Source organism: Sparus aurata, chromosome 3 (genome assembly GCF_900880675.1).
Source record: "Sparus aurata chromosome 3, fSpaAur1.1, whole genome shotgun sequence".
NCBI classification, from domain to species: Eukaryota; Metazoa; Chordata; class Actinopteri; order Spariformes; family Sparidae; genus Sparus; species Sparus aurata.
Genome location: NC_044189.1, coordinates 1,032,763 through 1,047,444, shown reverse-complemented (window position 1 = coordinate 1,047,444; position 14,682 = coordinate 1,032,763). Strand labels below are relative to the sequence as shown.

General features: G+C 41.3%; 2 protein-coding genes across 3 annotated transcripts in view; both read left to right on the top strand.

Annotated features, from left to right (window-relative positions):
- LOC115577177 (contactin-5-like) overlaps positions 1-14,682 on the top strand; it is a 134,764-nt gene that overhangs the window by 61,242 nt on the left and 58,840 nt on the right. The gene's annotated exons all lie outside the window — the stretch shown is intronic.
- LOC115577523 (cell wall protein DAN4-like) lies at positions 7,582-12,510 on the top strand. The gene is made up of 5 exons (XM_030410422.1): positions 7,582-7,608; positions 10,933-11,016; positions 11,315-11,398; positions 11,845-11,937; positions 12,376-12,510. The coding sequence occupies exons 1-5, from the start codon at positions 7,593-7,595 to the stop codon at positions 12,423-12,425; spliced, it is 327 nt and encodes a 108-aa protein (XP_030266282.1). The 5' UTR covers positions 7,582-7,592; the 3' UTR covers positions 12,426-12,510.

Here is a 14,682-nt window from a genome sequence, read left to right as displayed (position 1 = left end):
TGACCAAATATTTAGGAGGAAGGCATCATTTCATGGAGTCTGTGAATGTTAAGAACCACATGGGTAAAGTGGTTAGACATTTATTTCCACAAAAACATTTTTCACTCTTGAAAGTGAATTTAGTCGTAAGTTGTCGTAATTGTAAGTTTCATGAGAATTGTGTTTAGACCAAAATAGATCATTTTGAATTTGTTTTATACATCAATTGTGGTGTCTATGAGCTACAACATGAGGTCATAAACCTAGCATAAAAGTGCACAATTTTAGCTGTGGGGACTAATAAAGTCAAAATGGTAGCTCTGGGGTAAGTTGAGCTATTTGGCCAGGGGTAAGTTGAGCCACCCAGTAGAGGTGGGAGATGGAAGGATCCAGAGAGAGATGGGGAAAGATGGAACGAGAGGAAGATGGAGGGAGGAGTTTACCTAAGATGGAGAAGAGAGGATAGATAGAGGAAGAAGGGAAGGATGATAAGATGAGAGTTTCAGTTCAGATTGTTCAAATGTGTTACTATTCCATAACTGACCTTACTGTCAGCAAGGACACCAAGAAACTATGATTCTGGACCAAGAATTCTGTTCTATTGTTTTTTTCCAAAAACACAGCTGTTCATGTTCTCTTCCCAAGCACACCTTAAGGTATTCTCATGTTAACAAGCAACAACAAACCAGCTGTTTAACAGTAATATGCAATAATAATAAAAAAGGTTATTGTACCTGTTTTTTGGACATGCTATATTATCGAAACAGTTATGTTTACACTCATTCTGTTTGTTTGAAGGGATGCACAACATCCTGAAATATATGCAGATATATTAGTTAGTGACAAAACAATTATTGCCTTGATGTAGTGATCCTAAATATGAAAAATGGCTCATCTTACCCCAGTCTCCTCTACACCTTTAACGTTTGAATGCGGGGGCTTGAACTCCAACTGTCAATCCACACATGTGATCCTGCTGACAGTGGCAAGTTTATGGTGCCAGTCGGAGAAATAAAGAACAGTAACAAGAAACTTCTTTCTGTAAATTTATCCACAGCTTTCACAAATGGGCTGTCGCAAGACCACAGGTTCTTGTTTAGCTGGAGGTAGATATCAGTTTCTGCATAGTTCTGAGGAGCTGAGTTAGACACAGTTTTTTTACTGACTGATGCCCTTGTAAAGGGGCACTATGTAGTTATTAAACAAGCTGTTCTCAGAGGAAAATACATACCAAAACCTGTTTGAAGCTAGAAAAGTGTTAGGGTCCGCCACATATAAACAAAGTCAAACGGTATAAAATGTCCTGTCCTTTAAGGTCAGTTTGTTTATTCAGTCAGGCAAACACATGTAGATTTTTTTCTCTCTCTCTTTTTTCATCTTTTTGATTCTGATTTATTCAACAAAAACTACAAAATGCACCTTTATGGTCGTGGTCATGATGACCCCCAGGTATGTTCCTCTAGTGAGAAGGCAGCCTGTGCACACCAGGACAGTGAGGAGGTGGACACAGGAGGCTGCTGAGGCACTGCAGGACTGCTTTGAGTCAACGGACTGGGATGTACTCTGTGAGCCACATGGGGAGGACATTGATAAGATGACTGACTGCATCACTGAATACATCAGATTCTGTGAGGACACCACCGTGCCAGCCCAGACCATGCACTGCTTCTAAAACAACAAGCCCTGGATTACCAGTGACCTGAAGGCACTTCTGAACAAGAAAAAAGAGGGCTTTAAGGTCTGGAGACAGAGAGGAACAAAGGAGAGTGCAGCACAAACTCAGAGAGATGCTGAGGACATGCAAGGACAACTACAGGAGGAAGCTGGAGGCCAAACTCCAACAGAACAGTGTGAGAGATGTGTGGACGGGAATGAAGAACATCACAGGGATGAAGGGGAAAGACAGGCAGATGTCAGGGAGCCTGGATAGACCAGTTCTTTAACAGGTTTAGCTCACTTCCTGCCACCCCTCCGACACCCCCAGCCCCCCACACACCCACACTGTCCCAAATGGCTTCACCCACCCCCCAGCACTCTCCAGTACAGCACCTCACCATCTGACCCCCCTCCTTCTCCCCCACCTCCTTCACTGATGACATCTGCGTCAACCCCCACCCAACGGTGACTACAGGCCAGGTAAAGAGGCAGCTGGAAAGAGAATGTCAACGAAAGGCTGCAGGTCCTGATGGCATCACACCCAGGATCCTGAAGACCTGTGCCAGCCAGCTGTCTCCTGTACTGGGACATCTGTACAACCTGAGTCTGAGTCAGGAGAAAGTCCTGATGCTGTGGAAGACATCCTGCTTGGTTCCAGTCCCCAAGAAGTCTAGGCAATCCGACCTGGCAGACTACAGACCAGTCGCCCTCACATTCCATGTGATGAGGGTCCTGGAGAGACTGGCCTTAGCCCAGCTGAGGCCACAGGTGAGGACGTTTCTGGACCCTTTGCAATTTGCCTATCAGCCCCATTTAGGAGTCGATGATGCTGTCATCTACCTGCTGCAATGAGCCCATATGTATCTGGATGGTGGAGGAGGCACTGTGAGGATCACATTCTTTGATTTTTTCACTGCTTTCAACACCATTCAACCTCTGCTACTGGGTGAGAAGCTGCAGGTGATGGGAGTTGATGACGCAATGATCTCCTGGATTACTGACTACCTGACAGGCAGGCCACAGTTTGTCCGTCTGGGCAGTGTCCTGTCTGATGTGGGGGTTGTTAAATATCGTCCTGTGCAATATTTAACTTTTTATTTTGTATCATATATCCTTTGCAATATATCTGGTTAAAGTGCAATTATATGCTGCTGAGTCTTATTCTTATCAAGACTAGTCCAATACATATTTATTATATATTTTTAAAATTATTATTCATTCATCATTCAAAACTGTTCTTGCTGTTGTTTTTATAACATGTGATATCAGTGAGCACATGATGTGAGCACCACCATTGTTTTTTTGTTCTCTCCTATCGATGAAACAAGCGGTGATCCAGCATCTTGGAATCCAACCCTTCAATCAGCCATCTTGTAATCCCTTTTGATCAGCCATTTTGTATGTAGTTTTCCTTTGTCCATGCGGTGCGGTACTCTGAACCCTAGCCACCATTTTGCTTTATTTCTTTCACACAGACACACACACACACACACACACACACACCTGTATATCGTAAATCTTAGTTAGATAGGTGTCTTTTAATTTTTGTGTTAAATAAAGTACTTTTGAACCTGCATACTGTCTATTTAATAGGGCTGTAACGATACACCAAACTCACAATCCAGTTTGTATCACGATTTTTGACCCACAGTTCGATACAAACCTAGATTTTAAAAAATAAAATTAAACATTTTATTTATGTAACATTTCAATAACTTCTGTATATGATACTCACCATCAGCGGAGAATTGGTGAACCACCTGTGGTGTAAATGCAGCGTCTCTGTGTGTATGGGCTACTTATTATGTCTCATATGGCTGGATCTGGACAGGAAGTTGTGTCGCGATTCTGCCTTCTCAGGAGACAGGTTTGTGGATCTGAGTGTCGCGATTTTGGTTTTGATACGCGTGTCGTTACAGCCCTGCTATTTAGTATTGGAGAAGAGCGAATGCTGCCAACCTCAACTCTGTGGAGGACTCCAAAATCCTTCGACCATTACAGTTGTTATGGTAATTTTGGTTGTAGTAGAGTTAGTTGATGATCAGAATTATAAACTGACAGTTTAGTACATTTTGTGAATTGTGAATTGGCGATCCTTTCCCTTCCTCAAGGGTGGTGCCATGGGGTAATCTAATGATTATTTGAACTTATTATTTATCATAATTAAAAATTATCCCTGATAATCATTATATAATGTTATCAGTCACCCAAAACTCCATATTAATGCTACATGCAGCACTATGTATGGTGCCCCGTGTAAAACAATGCACTTTAGGCAATTATTCATAATTGCGCAATACAAATTTCATCATTATTTGGGCAGTGCTAAAATTTGAGCATCAAATCTTGAATCATTTAGCCAAAAGTCTTAACAATTAATCCCAATTGTTCAGGCAACAACAGAGTCCTCTTTGCAACGGTCAGCCACCTAATTTAGACTCCTAAAACCCTCCCACCAGACATATCCACCGATCAGTGCACTGCCTTCCCCGACTTCTTCAGCTCTAAAATCAATACCATTCACCAACAACAGGCCTCATCCTGCACCTCCTCAAAGGATCCAGCCTGGATGATCACCACCGGCCAACCTTCCTCTCCGACTTCACCCCAGTATCAGAACATACCATCTCTGAACTCAACCGCAAAGCCAAAGCAACCACCTCTCAGCTTGATCCTCTTCCCACCTCCCTCGTCAAAGCCTGTCTGCCATTCATTTCACCGATAATCACCAACAAAATTAACTCCATCCTCACCACTGGCACTGTACCCCCCACTCTCAAACTGGCTGCTATCACACCCATCCCGAAAAAACCTGGTGCTGACCCAACTGACCTAACCTTTACTGGCCCATCTCCAACCTCCCCTTCATCTCCAAAACACTTGAAAGTTGCTGAACAACTACAGTCCCACCTCGACTCAAACAAACTCCATGAACCTTTCCAATCCGGTTTCGGTCCCATCCACAGCACTGAAACAGCCCTGGTCAAAATCACTAACGACCTCCTCCGTGCAGCTGACTCTGGACTTCTTACCATTATCATCCTCCTCGGCCTCAGCACAGCATTCGACACTATCTCCCACACAATACTCCTGGACCGCCTAGCTGGCATTGGGATCACTAGTGCTGCACTCTGCTGGTTTACATCGTACCTCATTGACTGCCAACAATTTGTGCAAATAAGGGACCACAAGTCTGGGTGTTTAGGTGTTTCACTGGGTGTCCCCCAGGGGTCAGTCTTGGGTCCATTACTCTTCATTATCTACCTCCTCCCCCTGGGCACAATCCTCCGTCATCATGGGATCCACTTTCACTGCTATGCTGATGACAGCATATCACAGGTCTACATCTCCTCTAAACCCACCGTCGCCATCCCTCCCACCTCCCTCATCACCTGCATGGAAGATATCCGGAGCTGGATGAGCAGGAACTTCCTGAAGCTCAAAGGCAATAAAACCGAGGCCCTGCTCATCGGCTCCAAATCCACCCTCACCAAATCACAACACACCCCAGCCCCACCCATCATCTTCGACGGATTCCCTGTACCCTTCTCCCCCCAAGTCAAGAGCCTCAGCGTCATTCTGGACAGCACCCTCTCATTTGCACCCCAGATTCAAAACATCACCCAGACTGCCTTCTTCCACCTCCGAAACATCTCCAGACTCTGCCCATCACTGTCCCAGTCCAACACCAAAATCCTGGTTCATTCATTTGTCACTTCCCGCATCGATTACTGCAATGCCCTCCTCACCGGACTCCCTGCCAAACTCATCAACAGACTGCAAATCATCCAGAACTTAGCCGCCCGGTTTATCACCCGCACCAAATCATCTGACCACATCACCCCTATTCTCATCCAACTTCACTGACTCCCTGTACAATACCGCATCCACTACAAAAACCTCCTCCTCACATAAAAAGCTCTCCACCATCTAGCCCCCACCTACCTCTGCGACCTCCTCCATGAATACAGCCCGTCTCGCGCCCTTCGCTCAACCTCTGCTAGACTGCTAACCATCCCCACATCACGCCTCAGTACCATGGGTGCCCGAGCCTTCAGCTGCTCAGCACCCAGACTATGGAACTCTCTCCCCCCACACATAAGACAGTCAGACTCCATCACAACATTCAAATCCAAACTCAAAACCCACCTGTTCAAACTGGCATACTCACTCTGACTGGTCACTGTGCACTACACTTGTCTTTTTGTTGTTTGGTTTTAATATTCTGTGATGCTGTTATTTTATGCTTTTATCCTATGTAAGGTGACCTTGGGTGACTTGAAAGGCAACATCAAACAAATAAAATGTATTATTATTATTATTATTATTACTACAGGCAGAGACATTGCTATTTGTATTGACAAACTGTTGCGGTGTTGTGAGAATTGATTATGATCTTCCCCAGGCAAACAAGCCTTGAACAGGAGGTAGAACTCCTAAGAGTGCATAATTCTGGTCTCCTCCATGGCTAATAAGAAAGCCAAGCACTAATTAGGTGACCACTCAGCAGTGTTAGATATTTTTTCACACAAGGAGGAGTGGTTAAGGCTTAGGTCACAATGTTTTTCCCCAACACTCTGATTCACACTCCTCCCTTGATGGAGGGTTAAGTCTATATATGGTCATGTTGGTGTGGATGGGTTCTTAAAAAACACTTCACTTAGGTGGTTAACGTGTATCGTAACGCGCTAAGTGACATATTTGTAGTAATATTTATCTAAAATATTATTAGTAGAGTTTTACATTTCTCCACTACTTCTAAAATAAATATATATTAACATACCAACCTTTAACACTTTGGTTGGTAATATTTTTTTCTTCTCTGGTAAACCTACATACCCACCTGACCAGGAATTAATACAACTCCCTTGTTTGTCACCCATGTGATCACACATTGAATACCATTTAATAAATATTCAGGCAACTAAGTTTGCCCCTCCATGGTGATAGTTGTGTGAATTGAGTTCACTAAAGTAAGATTTTTGTGTAGGCGATGATTAACAACAGTCGTCCGAGACAAGACCCTTGTGGCACACCAAAGGTGCCATCGATAGATTATTTTGTATCACTTACATAACTAAACAAGGAATACTTTCTGGTTACACCACAGTGTTTATTGTTGGTGGAAGATGAATGCACAAAGAAAATATTAGTTCAACAACCACAGAAAGATGTGTTAAAGGGAAATCTAATCCAGGCTGCTTGTTACATTGAGGCCTGCTGGTGCTTATAGTCTATAGTCTAAAACTTTCAACTATGAAGAGAGTGTAGGTGATTGGTGACGGACGTGTGATCTCATTTTCACACATTAGACCACATGTCACTGAAGTTTTTGAGAACACCAGTCTGCAACCACACAGTTCCTGTTCCAATGCTATACATCAGCAGAGCTGGGACTTCACTCTGTGAACTGAATCTTTGCTGTGTAAAGATGAGGGTGAACATCTACAGCTGCCTGGTCGTCTTTGTTCTGGGCTATTATGTCACTGCAGGTAAGAACTTAGAAATTAGTAATGAATCAGTAAGTCATCTGTTAAAATACATTTCTGATCAGCTAGCTTCATGTTTTTCTGCTAAACTGGAATTCAATATAACTCTGACATCATGAAACTCAAGAGCACTGAAGTAAACTCCATTTCATGATAAAAAATAAAATGTGAACCTTCATTTATCAAAACTTCTTTTCATTTGCAGCAATTAAACATGTAACAGTCCAGGAGAAGCAGCCAGTTGCTCTGCCTTGTCTTCACTATGTGGTGGGTGAAGTGACGTGGAGCAGAGAGACGAACGGACACAGAGTTGACATTCTTACAGTTGATGGTGACGGGGTCAAGAAACACATTCCTGATCCAGACAGACGACACAGTTCATTAATAGATAAATCACTTTACATTCGCAGTGTTACCGCCTCAGACTCTGGAACATACTTGTGTAATAAAGAAGCAGCTGTGAAGTTGATGGTGATCCCATCAGGTAAAGTCACACTTTGTTTTCTCTTCTTGTTTCAACATCATGTTTCAAAGCTAAATCTTTAATTTTTTTAAAAACGCTAATAACAGAAATATTTTGGCATGTTAATGAAACAGTGCATCGAGTCTTTTTCTTTTTCTTTCTTTTTTTTTTTTTTACCTTTTATTTAACTTGAACTATTAGGACTAAGAACTCAAGTCATTCATTTTTCACAGTAACTTCCTGATTCTACATTTGTTTTAATGTAACGTTGGTCTTCTGCATTCCTTTGAATATCTTTTAAATTAGTGGTTTTCATTTTATTCACAAAAAATAACATCCCCACTATTTATTTATTTTTTTTAAAATGCATCATTCATCTATAAAACTATCTCTGCTCTCTGACCTCATTCAGGTGTTGGTCACAGCTTATATTTCACAAAATATCATTTTAGAATACCTCTGTGAAGTAACATGTTAATTAGGCTTGATAGAACAAATATCTTCACACAACCACTGACTTTCTCCTGAATATTAGTGATAATTTATGATGGTACGTTAAATAAGTCTTGTTTTGTTTGTTGTGAAACAACCACACTTGTTTCTGCTTAGTTGACCACTGTCACTCTGAACTGTCCTCATTATGTTGGAGGATCAGATGTTCCAACATGGAGCACAGTACAACAACAAAAAAGGTTTTCTGTTTCACTTGCGAACAAGACTTGACTATAGCACCTGTGAAGCCTTGTGACTCTGGACTTTACTACTGTGATGGAAAACCTGCTGTGTACCTGACTGTGATGGTAGCTGAGACATCTGACAGAGGTGAGAGACAGCAGATATTCAGCTGGTAAAATAAGATGCAGATATAACTGTGGACAAATGCACAACAGTACTGCAAATGTCTACAACTTACAGTGCAGTCTGGAGAGCAGGTTTACTGCTAACTGTGAATAAAGGTGAACAGACTATATTTGCAAAATAGGAAGTAACTCACACATCCTGCTCTGTTTCGTGTGGTTTTAGTTGTTTTTTGCTTGTTTCTTTCTTTCTGCCTCACCACAAACAGAAAACGAGACTTTGTTCTGATCATGGTGAATTATGTTCCAACACATTTTCTGCATTGTTTATTGTCCTTGTAATATATCATTTTCTCTTTCTCAATTTGAATCTTTGTAGTTGCTCTGTGTCTGTTGTGTTCATTTTGTGTTTCTATGTTGTTGTCTTGTGGTGACTTTGTTTACCTGTAGTCCTTTTTGTCACAATTAGGGGGCCAAGCCCAAGGGGCCGAGGGAACATACGCATTTCCTAGGACCAGCGGTGCTAGGAACCCTATTGAAATTGTAAAGATTTTTATTTTTATTTTACTCCGGCTAAAAGTGGTGCTGCAGTCTAAACTGTGCAAGGGAGGGTGGTGCAATTTGGAGGGTTGGTCCAGACTCCTGCGAATATCTCAGACACAAAAAACTACATATATCTGCCTGCAGAGGGCGCTATAACCTAGGCCAACACGTTTTTGCCCATAACTCCCAAACCGTATGTTGTACATTCAAAAACCTTGTATCCCCAGATTCCCTGAGCTGAATTCCCTGAGCTGAATCACTTTTTGTTGGCCACGTCCACTTCTGGTCGAAAGTTTTTCGCAAAATCGCAAAAACTGGAAAACTACTTTTTCAAACTCCTCCTTGGGATTTTGTCCGATCTGCATGAAACTTGGCACGTACACTCTTCAGCTGGACCTGATCTAAAGTTATCAAAAGAATTTTGCTCGGTCCAAAAATGCGCAAATCATTCACGAACACATTTCTGTAACTAGCTATAAAAATGTAAACTGTTTGATATCTCGGTCAAACTAAATGCTGTTAACACCAAATTTGAGATCCTTGGTTGCCATAACACTGGGAAGGGATGAGCCCAATTTGGCGAATTTTGGCCACTAGGGGGCGCATAAAAATGGGAAGCTTATATCTCTTGAACAGCGACACTGATTTTTATGAAATTTGGTTGGTATGATGTAGGGCCAATCCTGAGGCCATATCTTGAAGGTGGTCATGACTGGTCAATGTGGGCGTGGCTTATTACAAGATAAACAACAAACAATAATTTCAGCCAAACTATCATGCTGAGAGCTTTGAAATTTATATGGTACAGATAGAATAGGACAAAGTTCTTCCATACCAAAAATTGCACATGTACTCCAGTAGGTGGCGCTATAATGGATGTTATCGCGTTTTTGCCTGTAACTTCCACATTTTAAATAACACACTCACAAACCTTATATCCATATGTTCCCTGAATATAGCTGGGTTTTCTGACATAGGACATGCCCACTTCTGCTGCACATTTCGTTCACTAAGTCACCACATATGCAAAACCTACTTTTTCAAACTTCTCCTTGGGATTTCGTCCGATCTGCATGAAACTTGGCATGTACACTCTTCAGCTGGACCTGATCTAAAGTTATCAAAAGAATTTTGCTCGGTCAAAAAATGCGCAAATTATTAACGAACAAAGTTCTGAAGCAAGCTATACAAATGTAAACTGTTTCATATCTCGGTCAAACTAAATGCTATCCTGAGGCCATATCTTGAGGGTGGTCATGACTGCTCAATGTGGGCGTGCCTTATTACACCAAATCCAAATCGGCACACATTCAGCCTTTTGCACTTCCAGTGCACTTCCCATTAAAGTGAGTACCACAGCTCAGACGTTGGCCTGTGTCCTCACTTTTGCCCCGAGCCCGTCATCCTTTGGGGCCAACTTCCGTGGGCTCTGCGGTGCGTGGGGTCCGAGTTGCACGGGGGGGCTTGGCCCCCGTTCATAACTGCTTGCAGTTCTAGTTCTGTGTTGTTTTGTGTCTCTGTGGTCATTTTGTGTCTGGGTGTAGTTGTTTTTTGTTTCCTTGTTGTCACTTTGTGTCCCTTCATAGAGATTTTGTTTGAATAAATCATAAACCTATTCAGGTGATTAAGACTGAGGCAAATCTGTCTTTGAAACCTTTTCAGCAATGGTGAATTAAACATTTTAAAAAGTTTCTGATCTAAACAAAACATACTCTCTTTTCTACTTTGTGATATACTTAACTACTCCAAACAGAAGGTACGAAAATATCACCTGCAATCCCGACTACAACCTCAACTCAAACACCAAGGAACACACAGGATTATTTAATCAATGAGACAAAACTGATCAAAATTTCAAATATTTTGTGAACTTTGACTTTTAGCTACAGTTGACACACATCAGATCACTGACCAGATTTTGACAAGTTGACTGTTTAAGACACATTTTTGAAAAGTTTGATGCGATATCTGTACTGAACTATATTCTTTCTGACCCACTTGCAAGGAGAAAAGACAATGATACCACCACCAAAAACAACTACAAAGCTGACTATGAAAACAACTTCAACATCACCATCATCAAGCACAGGTAGGTCTACAATGATGATCTGAAGTTTTACAGAGTTATCAGTTCTAACTTTGTTTTCCAGTCGCTCCTACAGACCATCGACAACCTCTCACTTTGGTGATTGGTATCGTTGTCCCTTTGCTCCTCCTCCTCATCATCTTCTTCTATATGAATATTTGCTTAACATTGACTTTTAGCTACAGTTGACACAAATCAGATCACTGACCAGATTTTGACAAGTTGACTGTTTGAGACACATTTTTGAAAAGTTTGATGAAATTTTTGTACTGAACTATATTCTTTCTGCCCCACTTGCAAGGAGAAAAGACAACGACACCACCACCAAAAACAACTACGAAGCCGACTTTGAAAACAACTTCAACATCACCATCATCAAGCACAGGTAGGTCTACAATGATGATCTGAATTTTTACAGAGTTATCAGTTCTTACTTTGTCTTCCAGTCGCTCCTACAGACCATCAACCACCTCTCACTTTGGTGATTGGTATCGTTGTCCCTTTGCTCCTCCTCATCATCATCTTCTACTATATGAATATTTGCTGAACATTGACTTTTATCTACAGTTGACACAAATCAGATCACTGACCAGATTTTGACGTGTTCCTCTAAAGGATGTTTCAACAGGACAGATGAGTGTTGTTGGTTGTTTTCAGTATAAAACATGTGTCCCTTAGCTCTGTGAAGAAGATGTATCATGTTGAGATAAAGTCTGTTTCTGTGTGTGCTTATAACAGTGATATAGTTTGGACAAAGACAAAGAAATGAAAAGCTGAACATTTATAGTAACTGGTGATGGATGATGGTGTGAATGTTTCCTGTTCCTCCAGCTGCTCCTCACCTGTGGCAAACTGTCCGACTGGTGATTGGAGGACTCTATCTAATCATCATGATCAGCATCACTGCCACCTCCTGGACAAAAGGTAAACATAGTTACATCTATCAGAGGTTTTGTGCATCAGAAAATGTTTCTGTATCATAATATTAATGTGTTGAAATTCAAGAAGATTTTTAACTAGCAGGCACTCACAGTGTTATATACATCAGCTCTGTACAAACATGAATTGTGCAAAATGTGAAAACTGAGTTAGAGACATTTAAATTGATCATGTTACTGCAGCGCCACCTGTTGGTGAAACATCATCAGACTGAGCAGCACAGATCAGAGCTGCTTAAGTGTTTATATCATCTGGAGTTTTATTCATTTATTTACTTCATTTGTTCCATGTTTATGAGATATTCCACAAACAAACAAACAGAGCTGACTTTATGTCCAATACTGACCATAAATATGAGCTGAGAAGTTAATACAAAAGTTGAATTTAAATGTCGTCTCTATGTTCGTCTCCTCTCTTTGACAGCTCGACAGGAACAGAAGCGTTGCGCGACACTAAGAGAAAATGACATCTGATTCTCCTTCACACAGAAACAAGAGGTTCAATCTCTAGAAACCTCTGGCAGATGAATTTACATCTGATGTTAAAATACACTTTATATTGATCAGCTGTTATTTGTTGCTCTCATTCTTATGTTTGTGATATCTGCTGCTCTGTCCTCTGGTGTCTCCTCACAGGTGTCTGGTAGACGGAGCTGCTGGACATCCTGCACACCTCAACAGTCTCTCCTGGTGGTTTTGGCTCTGCATTTTAAAACCTCTGCCAAGGAGGACTGTGCTTTCAGTGGCCACAGCTTTAGCTTTAGTCTTTTAGAATAATATATGCCTTATATAGCCAAGAAACATCATATTTAAAGGTTCTGCTGATAAAAGATGTTGGTTTTGAAAATGTTTTTGAGGCTTTCACAAAATGTACGACTAACTGTTGACTTCAACAAAATGGTTACCTCTATAAATCAGAGAACTTTTTTTTTCCCTCTGTGGCATATAGATACTTCATTGTTATTTTACTATTTAAATTGTGTATTCTATAGTTTATAAAGTTATTTGTACAATTAAGAGTTCTGTTCAGAACCATTTTCATCCAAAGAAGAAAACTTCTGTAAGGTGTTTATAACACAGGTTACAATATTATTAAAAACTGTTCTTACTCTTGTTTTGATACTTGATTTGTTTTTCCTACTTGATTTTATACTTGTGTGTTTGAGTCTTCTGTAATTTTCTGTGTGCTGGTGTTTTTATTTTAATCGAGGAGTTGCACTGAAACTTTGTTGTACACTGTTGTAGCGGTTTGACGCGTTAAAAGGAAATGGGGTGCCAGTCAGAGTCACATCTGACAAATAATAATTATAACATAGAAAGAAAAGAGCTCCGTCAAACCATACAAAACAATAGAGCAAACGAAATGTCATCAATAACCAGCACTGCAAAAGACAAACAGACCACAATTCAATTCGGTTTTAAATTTGTATTATTCATTGTTGTGTCCCACAGTCTCCGACTTCAATCCACGGACTTAGTCCGGTTTTCTCACAGTCCAAAAACAGTTCAATCCAGTTCACAACCAAAAAAGAAAGGCAACTCAAAACTCCGCTCCGGGTTTTACTGCGGATCCCCACAACACAAATCAAACCAGGAAATCAAAACCAAAATAGCACCGTCTGTATTCACAGTTCAAACACAGGTATTATTTACAACATGTACACCGGGTACTCACGGTACCGTGGATCAGTCAGTCAGTAGTCAGTCGTCAGTCGACAGTCGGGATTCAGCGTCGGCTTAGCTCCACCGGGACCGGCAACTCCAGGAAAAACTCCGACTGGAAATATCCACTGGGTAATTCCTCCTCCTGACACAAACTCCAGAGACTCTTTGGCAACCACACCGCAGATTTTCCAGCACGATCAGATGCCGTGGTAACGCTCCACTGACCACAATACCGGCGGCTCAGAGACACACTAGTAGACTTTCACACTACGCGGGTCCTTTGCGTGGGGAATTTTCATCGGATGAAGCCAAGCTTGTGGGCGTTAACGGTAAGAAAATATGAATGAACTCTAGGACAGGTGGGCGGTGATGTCATTACGTCTGCCAGTCGCTACACTGTGTAGTGATAATAAAGCGATCTGTGCTATTATATAAGATTTATGTATTATTTTGCCTCATCTATACAACACAATATCAAAAGACAAAAGGGCTGGGACCTGGCATCCCATCACACACACACACACACACACACACACACACACACACACACACACACACACACACACACTTTCATCTACTTTCATGTTTGTGTTGAATATAAAACTCTTGAACATTCTTGCTGTCTATTCAATATTGTACAGAGGTGAATGTTACCAACATAAATGGTGCCCAGTGCGAGGAAGCGTTTTTATCATGAGAATTGATTTATCAATCTAATTCATAACCCATTTGTTTAACCAAAATCTTTTAGGTTATTAACTGCCACTTTGAGCCATTTGCTATTGCCGCTATCGATTCAAGTTGAACGTGCTTTATAGGAATTGTGAGTATTTCAGTTCAGCATTTGAATATCCAGTACTAACAATTTAAGTGTTCCTCTTGTTAGCCACAGCATGCCACCAGCCCTCTGATACATAGAAGTTTATATCTGGCTGTTACTGCCTTGCTTTTCAGCCTGAGTAAGAAGTAGAGCCAGAAATAGAGCCACAGCATGCTACCAGCCCTGTGAAACAGAAGTTTTGTACTTTAACTGTTACTACCACGTGTTTCAGCTCGAGTCAACTTT

Bases quoted from the DNA above. Each gene is read 5' to 3' on its own strand.
- LOC115577523 (XM_030410422.1), top strand. The intron at 11,017-11,314 runs GTAGGTCTACAA...CCCACTTGCAAG, and splicing joins ATCACCATCATCAAGCACAG to GAGAAAAGACAACGACACCA. The intron at 11,399-11,844 runs GTAGGTCTACAA...CTGTTCCTCCAG, and splicing joins ATCACCATCATCAAGCACAG to CTGCTCCTCACCTGTGGCAA.